General features: G+C 51.7%; 1 protein-coding gene across 1 annotated transcript; it reads right to left on the reverse strand.

Moving 5' to 3' along the window:
• Positions 1 to 5,993: 5,993 nt before the first annotated feature.
• LOC135106206 (uncharacterized) lies at positions 5,994 to 7,416 on the reverse strand. The gene is made up of 2 exons (XM_064014979.1): positions 7,240 to 7,416; positions 5,994 to 7,133 (listed from the first exon to the last, which is right to left on the reverse strand). The coding sequence occupies exons 1-2, from the start codon at positions 7,414 to 7,416 to the stop codon at positions 5,994 to 5,996; spliced, it is 1,317 nt and encodes a 438-aa protein (XP_063871049.1).
• Positions 7,417 to 21,455: the final 14,039 nt, after the last annotated feature.

Consider the following 21,455-nt stretch of genomic DNA (forward strand, 5'->3'; position numbering starts at 1 on the left):
GAGTTGCTGCACACCTTCCGCTATGTAGATGCATTCCGTGGTGGAGGCAGTCCCCACGGAGACTTGACATGTGATGGTCCCCAGGAGGCGCATGCTGCCCCCGGCAACGTGGGTGACTGCCATGGGTGTAGCCTGGAGCTGACGTTGGGATATGCCGAGGTCCCCCAACAGTAGGCGGCCCGCTACAGACACTTGTGCCCCGGTGTCTTCAACTGCTGTGTAGGAACAAGTGGCGCGGGGCCGGGAGCAACTGATTACCATGGACAGCGACGCCGTAGTCTCCACTCCTCCAACAATCACTGCTCCGGAAGTTGGGGGGAGGTTCGAGTGTTGGGCAGGGCGGGCACTGCCCTGAGGGGTGAGGGCCCGGCACAGGCGCCAGAAGTGCCCCTTCTGGCCACAGCAACGACATGTTGCTGCAAACGCCTTGCACTGCCGCCCACCACAGCACTCAGAGTCTCCGCACACTGAGCACCGCCTGCGTCCTTGCCGTGCCCCCTCCTGGCGAGCTTTTCCTTGCCTCCCAGACCAGCGCGCTGGACCCGCTGCCGCCACCCCGGCAGGGTGTGAGTCCGTGAAGGGCGGTGGTCACGGGTTGCTAGCTGCCACCCCGGCTACGTCACTAGGGGGCCGCTCACTAGCCTTTTCCGCCGCCTCAATAACTTCACACGCGCGGACCACATCACTGAATGACTCGAGGCGTGGGAGGCCTCGCAGCACCTCCGCTTTCATGCTGCGGTCACGTAGCCCCATCACTATTTTCTTGCTGAGCATGTACTCATCCAAGGGACACTGGCACTCGGGACACCGGAAGCCGCACTCGTTTGCTTTGGCGCGGCACTGAGAGATGTACTCACACACGCTGTCACTCGGTCCTTGTACCAGTGAGAACTCTGCCCACGCTCCAATTACACAGCGTGGGCCAATCACTACGCTTCTTACTATGTCAATTGCATCCGTGGTTGAGAGCTGCCTGAATTCGTGCTTGCCCAGGCGCGCGTCGATGCGCTGCTGCACCTCTGTATTGCAAAGGAAGCGCACATAGGGTGCTGCCATCGGTGGCACCCAGCCGCAGATGCTGCCGTAGTCTTCAACGCTGGTGGCCCACGTCTCAAACGCAGCTGGCGACATGCCCGCGGTCGCTCCCCCTGGTCCGGGTGGAGGAGGTGGTGGGCACCGCTGCAAGTTTGCTGGCTAAAGCTGCTGGCCGGTGCCTGGTGTGGGGTCAGGGCTTTGTGTGCGCCGCATGGCCCGGTATGACGGCGCCGAAGACCACATGGCTGCGTCTGCTGGGCTAGGCTAACGGTTCCCGTGGGCGTCTGTACGCCACCCATGCCTTCCTCCATTAACCCCTGAAGAAACTGCGCCATGTCGGGGCTGGAGTAGGGAAAGGCAGGAGAAGCGTGGCGAGGTTTATTGAAGGTAAGTATCCATGTACAGAGAGGGTACGGGACAACCTATCTCCGTCCCGGCTGAGTAAACACTAGCCCCCCACGCGCCGTGATAAGGCCGGAAGTTGAGTGTTGCCACACACCCCCACACTAAACTTCAGAAGGTTCAAAATCGAGCAATTCGTTTCGCTCTTGGGACGAAATGGTTCGACTTCCGAACCTCTCTCTCCGTTCACGAGGAGCCCAACATCCCCCACCCCCTTAACATAACACTCCACAACGGAATTGAAAAACAACTAAGTTCCTTCTCCGACAGACACACAATCACATACAATTTCATGACCAACCTCCCCCCAGCTTTCCGTCACCTGCCGCACTCCAACCTCCTTGATCCTCCCACTGTGCCTCCTGAACCTGTCTTCTAATAATGGACTCCTCCTTTCTTCCCTTCACTGTCTCCTCTCTCTGTATCACTCATGGTGTCTGAGTGGCATCATCGTCGTTCTCTCGTTCACGTGGGCGGGCCCGCGTGCCAACACCTAGTGTTTTTTTTCATATTTTTTGTCTTATGGCTTTGTATTCATATTTTTGTTTTTATGCATTATTTTTGTCTCGTCACCCTAGGTTTTAAGGAGGCACCAGACCGCTCCTGGGAAAGGGACGCGACAAAAAAACACCGCCATTAACATTCCATGCCTCTGACCGAGGGAGTGGGGTCGTGTGCCAACACCTAGTGGTTTTTTCATATTTTTTGTCTTATGGCTTTGTATTCATATTTTTTGTTTTTTATACATTATTTTCTCGCCTCACAGCCTAGGTTTCAATGGGGCACCGGACCACTTCCAGAGAGATGGGGATAGCACGAACCACATTCCTCCCACTGACATCACTGCAATGGGGCCCCGGCCATCGGCATGACGTTCCAATAGCGGCACCCCCCACGGCAGTTAAGGAGCGGCCAGTACTGATGATGGGGACGGTAACCACACCATTCAGTGGAAGCCACTTCACCCCCCACACAGAGGTAGTTGGGTGCGGCAAGTTCTGGGCAGGAAGGTAGTCAAAAGATGGTGGGGTGGTGCCCTGGAAGCATCCATGCAGGAATCCCCATTCACCCCCCACCACCGGCGACTTACTGCGTGCAAACAGATGGTGGTAGATTTGACCCCTCACTGCAGTGAGGGAGCCTTTCGAGCCTCTGTCAATGCACATTCTACCATCACGTCAATCATTATCACAAACCATCCTCACCCTCCCCATGCACATAACACCACGACATATTTTATTTTTCTCTTTTCTTTAGCAAGTTGGCCTTTTTGCAGGACGAGTCACAGGACACGAGCAGAAAGAACCGACACCGCTTTTTCACCCATCACATTACATCATGCAATAAAGATCCCGGCCATCACCAAAAATCACTCTACTACTATCCGTGGTTCGGAACCCACGTAAAACTGTAGGTCCCTCCGCTATATGGATGTACTTCTTCCTCTGTCCTTCTTTGAACCAATAAAAGCACACAAAAAAAACACTTTTTACTCTGACTGTCCTTCACTCATCTTTCACATCCTGATGATGCAGGCTCTGGATAGTCTGGCCCCGAACCTGTGCGTGGTTTGGCCCGGGGTTTTGGGTGCGTGGGCGGCGTCCGTGGCTGCGGCTGTGTTGGGCTTGGCTTGCTCGGTTGGTGGCGGACTGTCCTGCTTCCCTCGATAAGGACCTTGTCTCCCTTGCCATCTTAACTTAAATATATCACGTTAAAAAATAGACGTCCTTCCTAATAATAAAACAAAAATTCAAATTGCGCCTGGGTCAAGCCCCAGTGACTATTTCTCCTACTACAGTTCCCTTCTTATCGCCCCCCTATTCTTCCCACTATCCCCACTTCCCCCTCCCCATCTTTTCTCTCTTTGTTGTATTGTAGAGGAACCTCATATCGGATCAAGGGAAGTGATGACGGATGAAGGTTTGACTGCGGTAATGGGAGGAGGTGGTCCTCGGCTAATGCAAGTCCTCATTACATAATGTAAAAATATTGCTACTTCCAAGAAGGTCAGTAGCGTTATTTTTCATTACTTCAATCAGACTTGTGTTAGCCTGCGGTAGCCTTGTGATTTCAGACCCTGCCTTCGTCCAAGGTAGAAGAACATTGGGAGGTGGAGCAGTCAGTGAGGGAAAAGGTGAAAGGTAAAACCAGGAGAACACATGGCTAGGTAAATACTCTAGGAAAACAAGAGATAACTCACATAAGGATAAGATTAAAGCATAGTAAAGGGACGAGATACGACGTACAGTGGTATCTCGGTTTACAATGGTTCTGGGTTGAAAAGACCGGTATGCAAAGATATTTTTCATTTATGTAGAGAGAAATGGTAGTAATTAGGTTCTAGTCATAGGGTTCTTGTAAGAACGAGAGGGATTGTGAACCGAGGAAGGAATGTAGAAGATCGAAGGGCAGGTAAACAAACTGTTATGAGGTATACGTTTAATGAGAAACACAAGAATACTTGAGGTTGATTTCTGACCAAACATTTACTAACAATTAGGTGCAAGGAACATGTAACCTAGATACGGCGTAGGTTAAAAGGAAATATTTTGGGAAAACCCTAGGCTGGTAGCTGTACATGATGTTAGGATGCTGTGGGGACCTTTGGTCCCTATCTCTTTCCCCCTCTCCTTTTTTGTTTCAAGAGGAGGTGGTGCTTCGTCCAACGACGAAACTCGAGGTTGTTGGTCGGCAGGAGATGAGGTACTTGTGGACAAAAACAGAAGCGTTGTGCCAGAAACCATTCTCCAGAATGGAACATGGAGTTGATTTCCTGAAGGCAGCAATGGAGTGACTGACTTTCCGGATATCGTGGCCAGTAGGACGTATAGCTTGGGGGTCTCTGATCTTAATGGCTTTCGCCAGCCAGTAGGATAAGCAGCTGGCTTTGAGAGGTTTAGAGGACTTGGGATGAATGAAGAGGAAGTCCTCATGAGGAAGCATTTGAGTAGCTGCTAGGTACTTTCTGAGAGCTGTGACTGGGCACAAGGAATGTGCGTTGCCTATTGCTGGAAAAGTGATATCCGGTGGTGTGGGATTTTGAAGGTTTTGATTTTTGAAAAGAAAACTGGGGTGTGTTGGGAGCACTGCTTTGGCGTCGGTGAGGGAAAGGCCCATCCTGACTGAGGCAGAAAGCTCGCTGGCTCTGTTGCCGGAGGCGAGAGCGGTAAGGAAGAGCGTCTTAAGGAAGAGATTTTCCGGAGAGGCCAACTCTACTTCAAAGTCCGGGGAGGAGAAGGTGTCGAGGACCCGGTCTATGGACCATTGTGGAATTGTTTGCTTGAGTGGAGGGTTGCGTAGGAACTGGCTGCGTGCCAGTAGTGAGAAGGTGTCTGTAGAAAGGTTGATGTCAAAGGCATGAAGCATAGGGAGAGTAAGCTGGGACCGGTAGTTGAGGATGGTCCGAGGGTCTAGATGGCAGTTGTCTTCATAGTGTATGAGAAACTCCATAAGAGTTTGGGAAGTAATGGTGGTGAGCGTCAGGGGAAACCAGCGTTTGAAGGCGTTCCAGACTGACTGTGCCTGCTGAGCGGTTGAGGTGTGATGGGCTGTGATCAGGCGGGAGGCGACTGTGTCGCCCCATTTAGCTGAAAAAACTTCCTTAAAAAATGGAATGCGGTCCAGTTCTCGGAGGCGCGAAGTCCATTTTTCGTTGGGTCCAACAGGTTCAGAGTCCAGTGGTCAAGGGACCTGTTGAGGATGTATGGGAACCAAGGTTCCGCTGGGTACCACGGTAGAACTATCAGGCCGTGGTGCCTGTAGGTTTGAAGTTTGGACATGACGAGAGGAATGAGCCACTTCGGGGGGAATACGTAGATCTGGGACCACTGGTTCCAGTCCCAGGCTAGAGCATTGTGGTCCCACGCTTGGGGGTGAGGGTGGGGGGATATGAAAAGAGGGAGCTTCGAGTTCTCGCTCGTGGCCATGAGGTCGATCTCGAGGGGACCTCTGAGAAGTTGGAGCCGATGGAAGAGCTTCTGTGGAAGTTCCCATTTGAGGAGTGGATGGGAAGTACGGCTGAGGGCGTCGGCCTTGGCATTGAGGAGGGCTGAAATGTGGAAAGCCTTGATCTTCAGAGAGCGAAGCTGGAGAAGGTGGACCAAGTGGGTCACCTCCTTGAGGAGGTTGGGTGATTTGCAGGATAACTTGTTGATTGTGCATTGGGCTGGTGCGTTGTCTATAAAGAGATGTATCCATTGATGGGATAGGTCAAGGTGAAGGAGACAGTGGTGCACCGCTCTGACTTCGAGGAGATTGATGTGTAAGTGTTCCTCGAGGGGAGTCCAAGACCTGGAGATGGCAGCCGAGTGTGTGTGACCTCCCCATCCTGAGAGGGAGGCGTCCGTCCATAGGAGGACAGAATCTTGAGCGGAATGAAAGGGCTCGGTATTTTGAAGGAGAGTTTGCGTGAGCCAAGGTATTAGGGCCCGGCGGAGACGTGTGGGGATGGGAACTTTCCTGTCCCTGTTGGCAGGAGTGCTTACGAGTTGAGGTTTGAGTAGGGGTTGTAGGAGGTGATGGGAGCGGGGCAGAATTTGTGTCACAAAGTTGAGTGCTCATAGGCGTTCCCATTCTCTGCGGGATGTGGTAGGAGCCACGGAAAACCTGTGGAGGAGGTCTCGAAGTTCTTCTTGCTTTGAGATGGGTATACCCCAAAGGCCCTGGTCGGTGATCCATTGGACACCGAGCCAATTTGCGTCCTGTGTTGGGACTGGTTGTGATTTCTTGTGGTTGATAAGGAAGCCAAGGCAGGATAACACGGAAGTGGTAGTTGTGTAGGCATGAGACACAAGATCTGGAGATTTTCCCCAAATTATCCAGTCGTCTATGTAAGCGAGGATGGGGATGCCTTGTTGATGGAGAAGAGAGAGTGGGTAATGCAGAATGCGAGTGAAGATGTACGGAGCCACGTTGAGCCTGAAAGGTAGGGCACGGAAGAAGAAAAGCTTTCCGTCGTGTGTGAAGGCTAGGTATTTGTGTAATGTGGCTTTGACGGGAACGTGGAAGTAGGCGTCGTATAGGTCGATTGACGTCGTCCAAGTGGGAGGTGATAGCATGTCTGCCAGAATGGAGTGGTTCGATATATTGAAGCAGGGGGAGTGTATGTGCTTGTTGAGCTGCGTGAGATTTATTATGAAATGGAGGCCCCCAGTCTGCTTGGGAACCAAGAAGACGCGTGATAGGAAGCAAGGTTGTGGAGAGACTTGGTATATTGCCTGTTTTGAAAGGAGATCCGTGACCGCAAGAGACAGGTCGGGATTTGGAGTGGAATCGAGGTGGGTGGGGGTGCAAAGCTGTGGAGCTTGCGACTGCCAGGTCCAGTGGAAACCCTTTTTGATGATGTTGAAGATGCTTCTGGAAGCCGATCGCCATAGATCCACAAAGATTGTGAGGCGACTGCCGGGAGCGTCACTTCCCGGCGCTGCCGTGTTGTGGAAGCTTGGGGTTGGTCTTGGTTCTGCGGTCCGCATTCGTTCTGCTGGGGTCCGGTTGGGGCTGATACGCTCCCGCAGAGTGTTGTTTAGAAGCTCCTCGGGAGGTGTGCCGTTGGGGCCCTCTGGAGCCTCGTGTTCCCGTACCTCTGAAGCCTTGCCACTGTCTGGTGGGGTTGTAAAACCGAGTGGAGGAGCCCGTATGGGAGCGCGGCTGTAGCTGAGGATGGTAGGGTCCGCGAGGGTATGGGGAGCGAAAGGACCCTTGAGGTTGTGGGGTCTTGTCAGCTTAATGAGAGGTTGAGGGCGTTCGGTCTTTCCAGTGCACAGAGCCGGAGGCCGTAGAGGAAGATTTAGAGGAGGGGACCACCTTTAGAACGTGGTCCCGGATAGCAGTATCGAAGGAGCCTTTGCCTGCAAGAGGCCCAACGATATCATCATTGTAGGCAAGAAGGTCGCTGAGATGGGGTGCACGCTGGTAAGAAAGCGAGTCCATGCGGAGCAGAAGGGTGACGGCTCCGAGTTTCTCTGCAACAGGAATTGCCATCTTAGCAAACGACTTGTTGCTATATGCTGACCACCGGAGGTTGTGGGTCAGCAAATCGGAGTGGCAAGGAAGGTTGGAGCGTGAGATAGGCGTAAGCCGTTGAAAGATCCGTAATGTGATTGAAGCTTGCCGCCGTGGGAAGGTTTAAAAAGGTAATAACGGAGTCTGCAGTGTCCGCTGCAGTGACGGTAAGGAACCGTTGCACCTTGGGTGCGAGTGGCCGGTCTTTGGAGATTGCGAGACGCTTCAGGATGTCCGTGGAGGAAACACCTTTGACCAGTTTGAGAAGGTCTTTTTGGGGCGTTCGTGCTAGGCGGTGTTTGTTAAGAGCCTTGAGAAGGTCCCCGTGGAGGGAGGACTGCTTATGAAGGTGGATGGTGGGCGGGTTCATGGCCGCTGAAAATCCGAGCTTGTCTGTAAGGGAAGCGTCAAACATGGCAAGGCTGCCCTGGAGGTCTCCCGAGGATTGGGATAAGGCCGGACGGATTATCGTAGCAGTCCGCTAGGAATGGAGCTGCGTACTGTAGGAGGTTTTAGTAAACTACTCTGAAGCTGAGGGGGTCACTCTTGACGATCTCGAACTTGCCATAGGATTTGTACTTGTAATGAAAGATGACTTGGTTAGTCACACCCTCGAAAATGGCAGAGGCTCCATCAGGGGGATAGAAAACCTTGGTAAGTTGATCCTCCGGGGAGGAGACGGGGCTGTGGAAGTCCTCCGTGGCGGCTGTTTTTGCGTGGGCTTCAACCGTACTCTTGGGAGGAAGGACGGGAGTGACGGAAATGGTTCGGTCCAGAGTGTTATCGGGAGAGAAATGACCGTCCTCTGAATTGTCTACCGCTTCTACCGCGGGGTTTTCCTCCGCTTCGGAGAATTGTGCTTCCGGGACGTCGTCCTCATAACAGGAGTAATCGTAGTGGGGATCGTGAAAAAAATCCTCTTGGGAAATGGGAGGGTAAGCTTGATAGTAAACACGTCCATTAGGGGCGCGGTAAAAGTAGGGAGTATGAGGGTCGTAGTGGTCGGAAGGTTCACCAAGTTCAGGAAAATAAAGGGAGGTCCTGTGCCCCGGAGGAGGGTAGGGGGGTGAGCGCCTGTGTCGTTGTTTCTGAGATATCCTTCCCGGGGATAAGGAGGACCTTCTGCGCTTCTCCGAGTGCTTGTGTCTGGAAGACTTGGTTTGCTGGGGCGAGGAGTCACGAGAAGATGTAGAGGAGGAGGAAGTGGATTTCGTCCTCTTTTGTTTCTGACCCTTCTTGGAGTACTGTAACTCAGCCTCGTCAGAGGAGGAAGAAGAACTCGTCCTATAATGTTTCTTACTCTTCTTCTCAGAGGACCGCAGCTCAGCTTCATCAGAGGAGGAGAAGATAGCTGAGAGGTCAGTTTTGGAGCTCTTTGGCTTTGGGGGAGGGGAATGTGTTCGTCTGCGCCCCCGCGAGGGGGTTCGGGAAACGCTTCGTGTTCTTGACTGGAGTCGAGGGAGGAGTGTGCCAAACTCGTCTTGCAGAGCTTGAGTCTGGAAGAGGTCTAGCACAGCGTCCCCTGGATATGCGATCTTATGTGGTGTCTTCACACCAGTTTTAAGACAGCACACAGTTCCTCCCCATTGGTGTTGTCCTTGCGAAAGAAGAGCAGTGCGGGCAGACGGCAGGGTTCCATTTGACACCTCCCTGAACACCTTTGTGCAGGATGGTGACGCAGGGGGCGTGCTTTACGCAAGGATGTTGGTAAGGCCCATTTTTGCAGTCTGGACAATCCTCCATGGCGAGCCTGAGAGTAAGGGGAGGAAATGAGAAGTCTGCATAGGGCAGAAGTGCATAATTTGTCAAGTGCATAATTGTAAGTCAACTCATGAAAAAATGCCGCAACTGCCGCTTGTTCACAAGGGAGACGGAAGATAGAGACTGTAGCTTCATGTCGCAACTGTCACTTCTGTCCCAACTGTCGCTTCTGTCGCATCTGTCGCAACTGACGCATCTGACACAACAGTTGCATCTGGCGCATCAGTCGTAAGAGTCGCAACTGACGCTTCTGTCGCACACGTCGCACTTGGCGAACATGGCGGAAAGTCACATATGGTGGAAGTCTCAACTTTCGCATCTACCGCGACTGTCGCATCTGTTGTGACAGCCGCCTTGTCACACCAGTGACATGTGTCGCAACTGGCGCTTAGTGTCGCGCATGTCGCACAAAGCGAGCATGGCAAGAAGACATAAGTAGCAGTCACAACTGTCGCATCTGCGCAGCTGTCGCATCTAAGAAGGAACATGCAGTGAGCATGTCGCATCAGTCGCAAGAGTCGCAACTGACGCTACTGTTGCACAAGTCGCACAGTTGTCATACTAAAAGAAACATGCGGCAAGAAGAAGTGGCAAATAGAAGCGACAAGAACTAACTGGAGTGGAGAAAACCCAGTAAATGGGCATAAAGATAAGAAGGGGCTAACACTGCGCACAGGAGGAGAAGTAGCCTGTACCAGAGCTTGAGACGATATATGAGGTTCCTCCGGCCGGGAGCTGAAGTGATGATGTCACAGCTTTGCCAGTTGTTGCCACCTTTTTCTTTATCGTCTATTGGGAAAAGATTCAAGGAAACAAGGTATACGCTTGAGACAAGGCTACCGCAGGCTAACACAAGTCTGATTGAAGTAATGAAAAATAGGGGGTAAAAAGAAGTGAGCTTTAGTAGCCCTAGAGAGGTATACATCCATATTTTTAAGATTTGGGTAAACGTGTGCCAATTGGAATCACTGTAGGAAAAAAAAATAAAAAATAGAATACAAAGACATGTTTTATTGATGCTAAATGATAGCCGGTACAAAAATAAGTATTCCTTACTACTACTAGCGAGTTTTTTGTAATAAAAAGAAATTGAAAATCTGACTGAGTCAGTGAATTTTCTTTTTAATAATGATCTGTGATTTGCTGGTATATAAAAAAAAAATGAAATTAAGAGAAAACATTGCTACCTGTAGCGAAGGTGAGGTGCTACTTGGCCGCCCGGAAGTTGCTCAAGCGAGAAATTTAGGCTCCCAATTATGCCTCTTGGTCATAGCAGTGTTTAGTCCTTTAAGGGTAACAGTTTCCAGTGTCATAACCGAGTAGCTCTGGCAAAGGAAACTTAGCCTGGGTATTCTCTGATTATTCTTTTTTTTTTTTTTTTTTTTTTTTTTTTTTTTTTTTTTTTTTTTTTTTACAGAAAGACGGGGAAGAGTAAGAGATTGGACAGATAGAAGAAAAGAAAGAAAGTGAAGGAAAGAATTAGAGTAAAAGTTTGTGGGCAGACCACTTTGCTATTCTTATTGTATATATATTGTATTTTATTTTTTTGTGAAGAGGCTGCACTCTTTTATTTTTTTGTGTGTATTAGGCATTTTTATTTCTTTACTATTAATTTTAAGCAAAACCCAGCTAAACCATCATCGTCCCTGTCAAAAAGATTGCTTTATATTTATTCTGTCTTACAGAGGAAGAGTTGAGTTGATACGGGGCCCTGTTCTACCTCTCACCGCTGCCAGATGACCGCTAACAGAGCTGGGCTACACCACCTCTTGCCGGGGGAGGGGGCCGGCCACGGGAAGCCTCCTTGCTTCTCACTACCGAGCTCAACGGCTCCCACGACCCGGCAACTCAGGGCGCAGTGCAAAGGAAGAACGACCCCATTATCCCCATACCGTAAGTGTTCTTATGTGTTTTTTTGTGTGTTGATTTTAATGTTTTGTTTTTCTTTTCAGGTGTCCGTACTACTGATGTTGGTTTTGCTACAGGTAAGTGTGGTAATCGTATCTACAGGTAAGTGTGTATCGAATTAATAGTATTTTGGGTTTGGAGTGGCGTCATAGCGACTTAGGGAAATTTCTGTTGTAATTCTGAATATTCTCTCTGTTTTCTTTGAGTTTAGTTAATGTGTGGTGTTGTAAGTCTTCTAGTCTATCCCATACCCTTTTAGCTCTTTCATGTAGTTTGATGTTTAGTGGTAGCGTTTTTGTGTATTGATGGATTTGCATACTATTCATAGTATATGGGTATCGTTGGTTGATGGCAAATCTTAATGCTTTATTTTGAATTTTTTGTAGTTTGCTGACTTGTGTTTGGCTAAGTGCATGAGTGGGTATTGGTGGGTACTCTAGTATTGGTAGTACTAGAGCCTTCACTAGGTGAATTTTTATCTTTTCTGGCATGTGTTGTAGTCTGTACAGTTTTTTAAGTGCTGCTAAGGCCTTATTATTTCTGTCTTGAATATGTTTGTTATACCCGTTGATTGTAATAAGTAGTCCTAGACATTTACCTTCAGATTTGTATTCTATGGGATCTTCGTCTATAATAAGTGGGTTAGTGATTCTGGCACCAAGGTGTAGAGGAGTGAATTTTGTTAAGTTGGTTTTAATTCTCCATTTTTTCTCGAAATCATTTACTTTCAGTATTTCTCTTTCTGTTTGCCTGTTTAATATGTTTTTAGATTTGCCTTTATATCCAGTGATTTGGGTTATGTCATCAGCGTAGCATATATTTAAATTTCTATCTGATGCTTCCAGATCGTTTGTGAAGATGGTATAGAGTGTTGGCGACAGTACACTCCCTTGTGGAACTCCTGAAGCCAGCTCGAAGGAAGGTCCAATGTAGTTGTCTATTTTTAATGCTGCTGTTCTATCATCAAGGAAGTCACAAAGTAATTTTTCAATAGTGGTAGGAAGTTGCTGATGTAAAATCTTAAACTTTAATCCTATGTGCCAAACTTTGTCGAATGCTTTGGTTACGTCTCTGAATATAATTTGACATTGTCCTCGGTCTCCTTTGTTCTGTGCTATTTGTTCAGTTATGATTGCAAGTGCATGTGTTGTGCCTATGCCCTCTCTAAATCCAAACTGGTTATTGTTATATTTATTGTTTAATTCTAGGTGTCTCCTCAGTCTGCTATTGATGATACGTTCTAAAATTTTTCCAGGTACCTCCAGCAGCGATATAGGTCTGTAGTTTTCAGTTCTGTGTGGAGTTTTTCCTTGTTTAGGTATTAACCGGACTATGGCCTTTTTCCATGTGTCAGGAAAATAGCCTGCAGAGATGGTGTTATTATAAATGTGTGTAAGTCTTGTGATGGCTTTATCAGGAAGTGCTTGGAGGATCGTTTTGTTTATCCCACTTTGTCCTGGACTGGATTTCTTAATATTTTTAATCACATTTCCTACTTCCTCAGGTGTTATTTGTGTGTCAAGAGCGCAGGTTCCTAGACGTGATGTGTCAGTGTTATCGTAGGGGGATATTCTGTCTAGGTTGTTTTGTAAAAATTGGTATATTTCTTCACTTTCTTCTTCTTCATCCTCTGCCTCCTCTTCAAATATTTGCGACCAGTGTTGTCTGTGTAACTCTTCCTTTTCTTCTGTTTTGTATATTTTAGTGCTGTTATAGTTCAGGAGATATTCAGGTTCGGGAATGTTATTTCCAGTGATCACTTTTATTTTCTTCCAGAAGATACCTGGGTTTTTGTATGTGGCGGATACTTCTTCTAATAAATTATGCCAATTTTTGTTACTTTCTTCTATCATCCTCGCTTCTAGGGTATTTTGCAATGTTCTGTACAGTCTGTAATGATTTATTTCCCAGCCGTATTGTTGTGAGTGTTGTCTGAGTGCATTGAACCTAATTATTGTGAGTTTAGCTTCTTCGGTTAATTTAGGGGCAGGTAATTGTCGGTGATTAGTGAATGGGATATGATTTTTAATGGCATTATCAATTGTGTTATGCCAGTTTTCTATTGCATTGTCTATGTTTTCTATTTCAGTAAGATTCAGATTAGCATCTGCTATATTATCATTAATATGTTTTTTAAAGTTTTCCCAATCCGCCTGTTTTAGATTCGGTTTTTTTGGAGCTGGTATTAAAATGGGTGATGATGAAATGGTGAGTAAAATAGGAATATGATCACTGGAAGTGAGAGGGCCAGGTGTAATATGTATGTTGTGATGTGTCCTGTAGTTGGTGAGTATTATGTCTGGTGTTGTGCCCCTTCCTTGTGTATAAAATGTTGGAAAGTAAGGTCCCCTGTGTTGTAATGTTCTATTGTGTATCAGTGTGTGTATCTGGCGGCCTTTCGTGTTTGTATAATTGTAACCTAGACAAGGGTGATTGGCGTTTAAGTCTGCTATCATATATACTGGAGTTTGTCTACGAAATAGTCTAATTATGTCAGGGATCGGTATGAAGTTTCGTGCTGGAGGTTGATATAGTGTTGCCAGAATTATTTTACCCATTGTTGTTTCAATTTCTATTGCAATTAAGTCAGAAATAAAGTCATCTAGTATTTTGTATTTTATATTTCGTTTCACTGCAATTGCAGTACCATCTGCAGGATTATTTAGTGTGTTTTTCTTTATTATGTTGTAGGAAGGAATTCTCATAATATAGGTGTCTGGTATACAATGACTGTTAATTAGAATTACGTCAGGGTCGAAGTGTCTGTAAATATTTGATAGTGTGGTTTTCCTGGTTTTCCAGTGTTGGACATTATGTTGTATTACTTTAAGTGTATTAAGAGCCATTATTGTGTATAGTTTATTGTTTGGTTAAATTTATTGCTTCTTTGTATGAAATTTATATTTATATATTGGTTTTACTTAGAGAATTTTCTATGTCTTCTTAGATCTTTGGGTAGAGGTGATTTATCATTAATCTGGCCTGATCTTATTTTGCGGAAAACACTATCTTCTACAATGCACCAGCAAGATTCTTCCATCTTTATTTCATTAAATTCAATAAGATGGAGAATTTCTGAATCTTCAAAGGATTGGTCAGAGTATGTAAACTTGAATTTATTTTCTCTGATGTTCTTAACCAGGTCTGTGGGTGACAGGTGTGGTGGCCATCTTGTGCTTTCTGAGGTGTAAATATGTAATTTTATGTCACCGCTGTGGAGTCTGTTCTTGCTTTTTGGTTTCTCCATGGTTCCTGTCTCTTGGTAGGTATCTTGCTTCTTATTATTTCCGTCTTGTGTGCGTTTGATTGTGATCTCTGTGTCTGTTACCGTTTTTTCTTCTTCCTCTGTGAGCTTTTTGATGAGGAGATCTGACTTAGGGGTTCTTGGGATCTTGATAGTTGGCAAGTTGTTGGCTGTGAAGGTTGCGTTGAGCTCAGCTTCAAAGCATCCAGGCTCAGAGATGTTCATAATGTGGGCATGAAGCATACAAGAGTATATTTTGAGGTGAAGGTCCTTGTCTATGTTAGTATGAGCAGAGAAACTTTGTGTTGATGCTGTGTTCTTAGCGGCCCCTGCGTAGGTGTTGGTGTTCTTATTCATTTCCCTTTTTTCTTTTATTGCTGTTTTTCTCATAGGGCATGTCATGGATAGTGTTCTGTGGTCACCCTTGCAGTTTATGCATTTCTTTTTAGTGTTCTTGCAGTCTTTCCATGAATGGTCTTGATCTGCACATTCAGAGCATACTTTATAATCTTTATCTAGAGGACACGCGTTGGTATGGTGATCCTCGATGGCGTAGCATCTAAAGCAAGTTTGGAGTTGGTAGAATTTTTCTTGCTGTATTCTGTGTTTAGGGATGCTCATCTGAAACATTTTCAGGCCGGTGTCTAGAGCTTTTAGTGCTGTTGCAGCTTGACTAAAAGTTATTTTTAAAGTTTTGGAGTTGGGGAATTTGTAAATGCTGCTAAGATTATTCTTAACCCATTCGTTGTGTTCTTGGAGCTCATCTTGTATTTCTTGTTCCTCGTTGTTGAATATGTGGGGGTCAACATTGAAAACTATTACAGACCTTTTTGCTCTCAGTTCTGGTGGAATTAGAGGGTAGAAATCATTTTCATTAAGTTCACTTGTTGTTTTTTGTTGGAATACTTTGTCAAGGTCTTCATCATTTGAGGTGATGATTACGTATCCGTCAGAGACAGGGATCAGTTTGGTGACATATATATCATTATTTGACAGGATGGCAAGCAAACCAGATTTCTTCCTAGGGTCTTTAGAGTCACTGGATTTTATCTTTATTCGTGGCATTTTTCATGACATAAGTGTGTAAATGTGTATAGTGTCAGTTTCTGTGTTGGGTCCAAGTCGTTCACGGACGTAAGGCCGGCCCGAGCACAGGTCGGTCGCTATTCGACCTCCTATGCCCGGGAAAAAACCCGCCAAGTGAACGACCTGGCTCCCTATAGTAACCTAGCAACAAGACTGCTCCGAGGAGCAGAACCACAACTACCTAGGGAAGAAAACTGCCTACAATTCCTCCTCCAACGTCCCCCACCTTCTAAGAGGCGTCGAAGAGAAGGAAGGAATTGCCTCAAGAGAGACTTTCCTAACACCCTACAGCCCGAGATTGCCTGCTTCCTATAAGCACCCCTCTAGAGGGGCCCCCCTGAGGCAAGCCCAGGGGGTTCACCTTCGTACCACAGTGCAATCCACCTAGTGGGCAAAGAAACCGCAGAAGAAAGGAAAGGGAAAGTGCAAGAAAGCCCTGCGAATACTAAGTGAATGGTAAGCACTACCTAAGGGCCGCAGCTCGTTGGGCGGCTCCCTCGAACGCCGTGGGGCCCCCTGGTAGTGTTACCAAACCCTGAGTAACAGGATATGTCTATAAGGGGTAATAACCCCAGGTTTTTAGCCAAAGGCAAGTGCTAGCAAAGTCTGTATGAGCTCAGAGACTAAGTCCAGCTGTTGGGCAGAGTGCAGCAGCGCAAGGAGTGTGACCTCTCGTCCTCGACTGACTCGGTGACTGTCTGGTGTGTCTCTGACTCACTATTATTCAACTTTTTTTTTATTAAAGGTTTATTGAGTATTATGTCAACATATACATATATACATATTGCACAAAGGAAAAAATATACATGAATGTACATAATACACAAAGCGGGCACCAGTCCGCAGGTGGGGGAGTCTTGGGTCCCGGTGGTGGGCGGTGCGGTGGCGCGGCGAGGAGTGCTGCTCGCCGGTCAGGAAAGGAGCTGCGACCTGTTCAGCGGGGCGGGGGCGCTGCCCTGAGAACTCGCAGCATCAGGTCTGTGGGCGTGTGGCGGACGATGAGGGCAGCCCTGGCCTCGCGGCTGCTGAGGAGATCACCGCCTACAGGATGGGCCGGTGGAGGCGGCGTTGGTCTGAGGGCGGCTGTGGCCGGACAGGACAGTAGGTAGTGCACTAGCGGGTGGCGGCTGTGCCTCCCGCAGTGGTCGCACTCCTGCCCCCGAAAGTCGTCGTACAGCTGTTCCCTGGTGCAGTAGCCCAGCCTTACGCGTTGCAGCAACACGCCGTCTGCTCTGGGCTGCTGCTGGGAGGCGTCCAACGACTGGTAGCCAGTGGCGGAGGCGTACCAAGCTGCCTGTCTCTTCCTTGTTTCCAGCTGCCGGTGCGTGTGGCGGGCGCGCTTGGTTGCGGCGAGCCTGGCTCGCGCCCTCACTTGGCTCAGGCTGGGCGGCACATGCCTTGTCACCTGGGGGCCACTAGCAGCTCTCTTGGCGGCTGCGTCAGCAGCCTCGTTGCCTCGTACTCCCACGTGGCTGGGTATCCAGTTGAGCCTCACCCGCCGCCCCTGCGCGGCGAGGCTCTGGAGGCTACCCAGGATGGCGGTGACGAGGCCCACGTTGTCGCTGGGATACGGCTGTTGTAGAGCCTGTAGCCCCGTTCTGGAGTCGGTGTGGAGCACCACGGTGCGCTCCCGCCGGTGTTGAGCGTGCTCCAGGGCCAGCAGGATGGCCACCAGTTCTGTCTGCAGGGTGGAGCAGTGGTCGGGAGTCCTCTCACACACCTCGGCCCCTCTGGTGATGGCAGCAGCGCCCGTCCTTCCGCTGTCAGGGTCAGCCGAGCCGTCGGTGTAGTACACAACACTGTCTGGCTCGGTGACCTGCGCCATGGCCATGAAGGCGTGCTGCCGCATCTCCTCCACGGCGCAGAGCGCCTTGCTGGCGGGCAGCTGTGTGGCGGAGAACTCTGCCGCGGGTGGCTCCCACGGGGGTGGGGCGCGGAAGGTGGGGGCAGGGAGGTCCGCCTGTGGCCAGTTCTCCATGCGAGCCAGGTTGTGGGTAGCCAGCGTGCACTGCAGCAGCCACGGGTTGCGGCGGAGAGATTCGGCACCCTGCGTCCCCGCCAGCCTTAGTCTCCTCTGTGTCACTCCCTCCGCGTCACGCTGCAGCACCCTCGCTACGCGGCAGGCCGTGATCTGCTGTACCCTGGTGGTGAGGGGTACCAGTCTGGTCTCGCTCTGCATGACGCATGCGCTGGACCACCTCGGTGCCCCCAGCATGGTCCTCATTGCGGTGTTTTGTAGCACCTCGATCCGCTCCTGCTGGTTTGGAGAGAGTGCTATGAGGACGGTGGCGCTGTAATCCACCAGCGAGCGAACAGCGTGCACGTAGTACTGGCGCAGGACGGAAAAAGTGGCGCCCGCGCTGATTCGCGTCATGGCCCGCATCACGTTCAGCCTAGACTGCGTCCTCTCCCTCAGGTAGGCGGCGTGGGCTGTGAAGGACAGCCGCTTGTCCACCCACACACCGAGGTACTGGTAGGAGTTGGTCCATGCCAGCTCAACTCCCTGGACGCGGAGCTGCCAGGTTGGGTCTGCCGCCTTCACCATCATGGCCCGGGACTTCTCTGCCGAGATCTTGAGCCCCAGGTCCTGGCATTTCCCGCTGATGAGGTCGAGTGCCTGCTGCGTCCTCCTGAGCTTGTTGCCCCTTCCGGTGACGACGAGGGCGAGGTCATCGGCGTAGCTCAGCAGGACGGTGCCAGCGTGGAAAGGCAGTGCCACTAGCTGTTCCATCAGCAGGTTGAACAGTAGAGGGCTGAGGATGCCGCCCTGGGGCGTCCCGTTCTCAAGTACCTTGAAGGTCGACCTCAGGCCCTGGAACCTAACCCTGGCGCGGCGGCGCTGCAGGTAGTCGCGGAGCCAGGCCAGCAGCCTTCCTCGCACCCCTTTCCGCACGAGTGCGTCGAGGATGGCGTGAGGGCTGGCTAGCTCGAACGCCTTCTCGAGGTCGATGAAGACGATGACGGCGGGGCGGTGGTCAATTTGGGTCAGCAGGGCGAGGATGCTGTCTGCCGTGCTCACTCCGCGGGTGTAGCCGAACACATGTGGGTGAGAGGGCCCCACGCGCCACTGTAGCCGCGCGAGCACCATCCTCTCAGCCGTTTTGGCCGTGCAGCTGAGGAGAGAGATGGGTCTGATCTTGGTGGGCTCCCTCGGCTTTGGAATCGGCTGAATGTCGGCTTCCTTCCACGCGGGCGGCAGACAGCCCGCCATCCATGAGGCGTTGATGGTGGCCAACAGCGCGGCGTCCCCAGCCGGCCCAGCGTGCGCCAACATGGAGTATGGCACGCCGTCCGCCCCCGCTGCCGTGTCGCGGCCTCTCCTCCTAGCCCGCTCCAGCTCTTGAAGGGAGAAGGGCTGGTCAGTCACGTCGGCTTCCTCCATCGCCTCCCTGACAGCCTCGTCGCGGTGTGGTCGGAGCTGCTGCTGGATGCGTTGTGTCTGGGGAGGAAGCTGGTCACTGGAGCTCCGCGTGGTGAACATGGTGGCAAGCCTCTCTGCCTCCTGCTGCAGGTGCGGGTGGGCGGGCGGGCGGGGCGGGGCAGCGCCGGAGGCTGTCCTCACGCTCCTCCACAGCTGGCCTAGAGACGTGTGGTGGCTAAAAGTGGCGCACCACTCCAGCCACTTAGCCTCTCTGGCCCTCAGGGATACCTGCCGTGCGCGGGCCACCACATCCTGTAGGAGTCTTAGGTTGTTGGGGTTGGGGCGCCTTTTGTACAGTTTTCTGTGCTGGTTGACACGGTGGTTGTGCTCGCGCACCTCTTCGTTGTAGTACCACCAGTCTGTCCGGTGGCGGCGGCTCGGGGTGCACCTGGGGATGGCTGCGGCGGCTGCGGTCTGGATGGCCGTCGTCAGGTCCCTCTCCTGCTGATGTAGGTCGGCGGGCGGCTGATAGGCGGCCCACCACTCGTCAAGAGAGGCCTGAAACTTGGTCCAGTCCGCTCTCCTTATGTTCCAGCGTGGGGGCGGGCGGGGTGGGACCGGCGGGGCCACTGGGAGGGTGGTGAGGGTGGCAAAGTGGTCGCTGGTGAGGGTCGGGTGCACCTGCCACGTAGCGCCTGCCGCCAGGTCACTCGAGACCAACGTGAGGTCAAGCCTTCCTCCCCGGGTGTGGGTGGCCTCCCCTGTGTTGAGAAGGCACACGTGAGGGATTTCCTCGAGCAGCACGGCCAGGTGGCGGCCCGTTTCGTTGGCTGGGGACGGTGACTGTAGCATGGGGTGGTGGGCGTTGAGGTCGCCCGCAACCAAGAGACTGGAGTGGGAGGCGAGGGTGAGAAGCTCTCCTGCCTCCAGCTGGTGTCGCTGGCTCCTGTATACGTTGTATACCAGGAGCGGGAGACTTCCCACCTGCAGCTCCAGCGCCAGGACCTCCACACCGTCCCCGCAGTTGACTGGGGCTGCAACCCTGCGGTGAGGGATTGTGCTCCTCACCAGCGCTGCACAGCCTCGGGTGCCCTCCGCTGTGGGGAGCGAGTGAAGGGTGTAGCCCGCCACCCTCCATTCAAAGTCGGCGGGCGTCAGTGTTTCCTGGAGGAGCACAACGTCAAGGTGCTCCTCGAAGACGGCCTGTAGGACTTGATGTTTCTTGGGTCGCAGGCCCTGCACGTTCCATTGCAGGACTCTGAGCCTGGGGGGCCCTGCAGGCTGGTCCGCGTGGGTGGCGCCCTCAGCATATCTCCTCTCCATGTTGGTGGTGAAGGTCTGGTGGTTGGAGGGAGGGGCACAGACGTGGGTCCCTCGAGTTCAGCGGTGGTGGCAGGAGGCCGCACTCAGAGATGGCCGTGGCCGTCTCCTGGCGGAGAAGCGCGTCCAGATCGTCCCGCCTAGCGGGGACGTGATCAGGGCTGGCAAGCAGCTCCGCCATCAACTGCACCATCCGCGCCACGAGGCAGTTGACCACCGCGCGGGTTTCTTCGCTGAGACAGGCGGGCACCCCGTGGAGAGGATCGCTCGGGACCATGGCTCTCCTCCTCACCGTTGTCGGTGCTGGGCCTGTCGCCGCACGGGCGGGGGCGTCGCCGGGAGGGTCTCTCCCTTGTGTGCCGCTGCTCTGGTGGTGGGGCTTGGCTCGAGCATGCTTGGTAGGGGTGCTACCTGAGCGAGTGGAGGGGTGGGCGGAGGGGGTGCGGCTCTCCGTGCCTATGGCTGGAGGCTGTACCTCGGGTCGGCGGTGTGGGGGTTGCCGGTTAATCTCTTCCGGTCTTGCCGCTGGCTGGGACGGGGGTGGGGGGGTGGCTGTGGGGGCCTGCCGCGGGACCCAAGCTGACCTGACTGGAGGTGGGGCGGGTGCAACGGGATCTCGCGCTGACCTTCCTGGCTGGCCACGTGGTGGATGCTGTTGCTGCTGGGGCTGAGCGATCTGTTGCCGGGGCTGCCCATGCGACGCTTTATGGCGACGTCGACGTTGCCGCCTTGGTGGCGCCTGAGACTGCTGTTGTTGCTGCTGGCGTGAACGAGGCATCCTACGGAGCCTCTCAGGGCACTGGGGGTTCCACGCGTGGTGGTTTTTCCCACAGTTTGGGCACCTGGCGGTGGTTGCCTCGTTGGCCTTATGGCGGGCGATGCACTCCTCCGTCGGGTGGGGCAGGCTGCACACGCCGCACCTGGCGGCATGTTCGCACCGCGCCTGCAGGTGGTTGTACCGTTGGCACCTGTAACATCTTACAGGCTCACCTTGGTAGGGGCGCAGGGAGTATCTGCCCCAGCAGCCGAGATCCAACTTGGCGGGCGGCGGCCCCACACACACAAGTAGCACCTGTCTCGTGGGCAACTTGTCCCTCCTGGAGGTCAGACGCTGGGCGGAGGTCACCTGAGGGTGAGCCTCTACCGCCTCGAGAGGCAGGTCGAGCGGGTAGCGCTCCAGCACCACCTTGTGCCTCTTTTCGCTTGGGTCGAGGAGGAGCACCCTGTTTCCTTCCTCCGCGATGCGGCGCAGGAGTGCCGTGGAATCCTCGTCCTTGGGCGTGACCACGTGCTCACCCTTGAGATTAACCCTTACCTGTATCCGAAGGGTCGGATACT

The sequence above is a fragment of the Scylla paramamosain genome, chromosome 13 (genome assembly GCF_035594125.1).
Source record: "Scylla paramamosain isolate STU-SP2022 chromosome 13, ASM3559412v1, whole genome shotgun sequence".
NCBI classification, from domain to species: Eukaryota; Metazoa; Arthropoda; class Malacostraca; order Decapoda; family Portunidae; genus Scylla; species Scylla paramamosain.

Excerpts from the sequence above, each read along its gene's own strand:
- LOC135106206 (XM_064014979.1), bottom strand. The coding sequence starts at position 7,416 with ATGGCAATTCCTGTTGCAGAGAAACTCGGAGCCGTCACCCTTCTGCTC. Across the intron at positions 7,134-7,239 it reads TCCGGGACCACGTTCTAAAG|GGTCCTTTCGCTCCCCATAC; the intron begins GTGGTCCCCTCC and ends CACAACCTCAAG.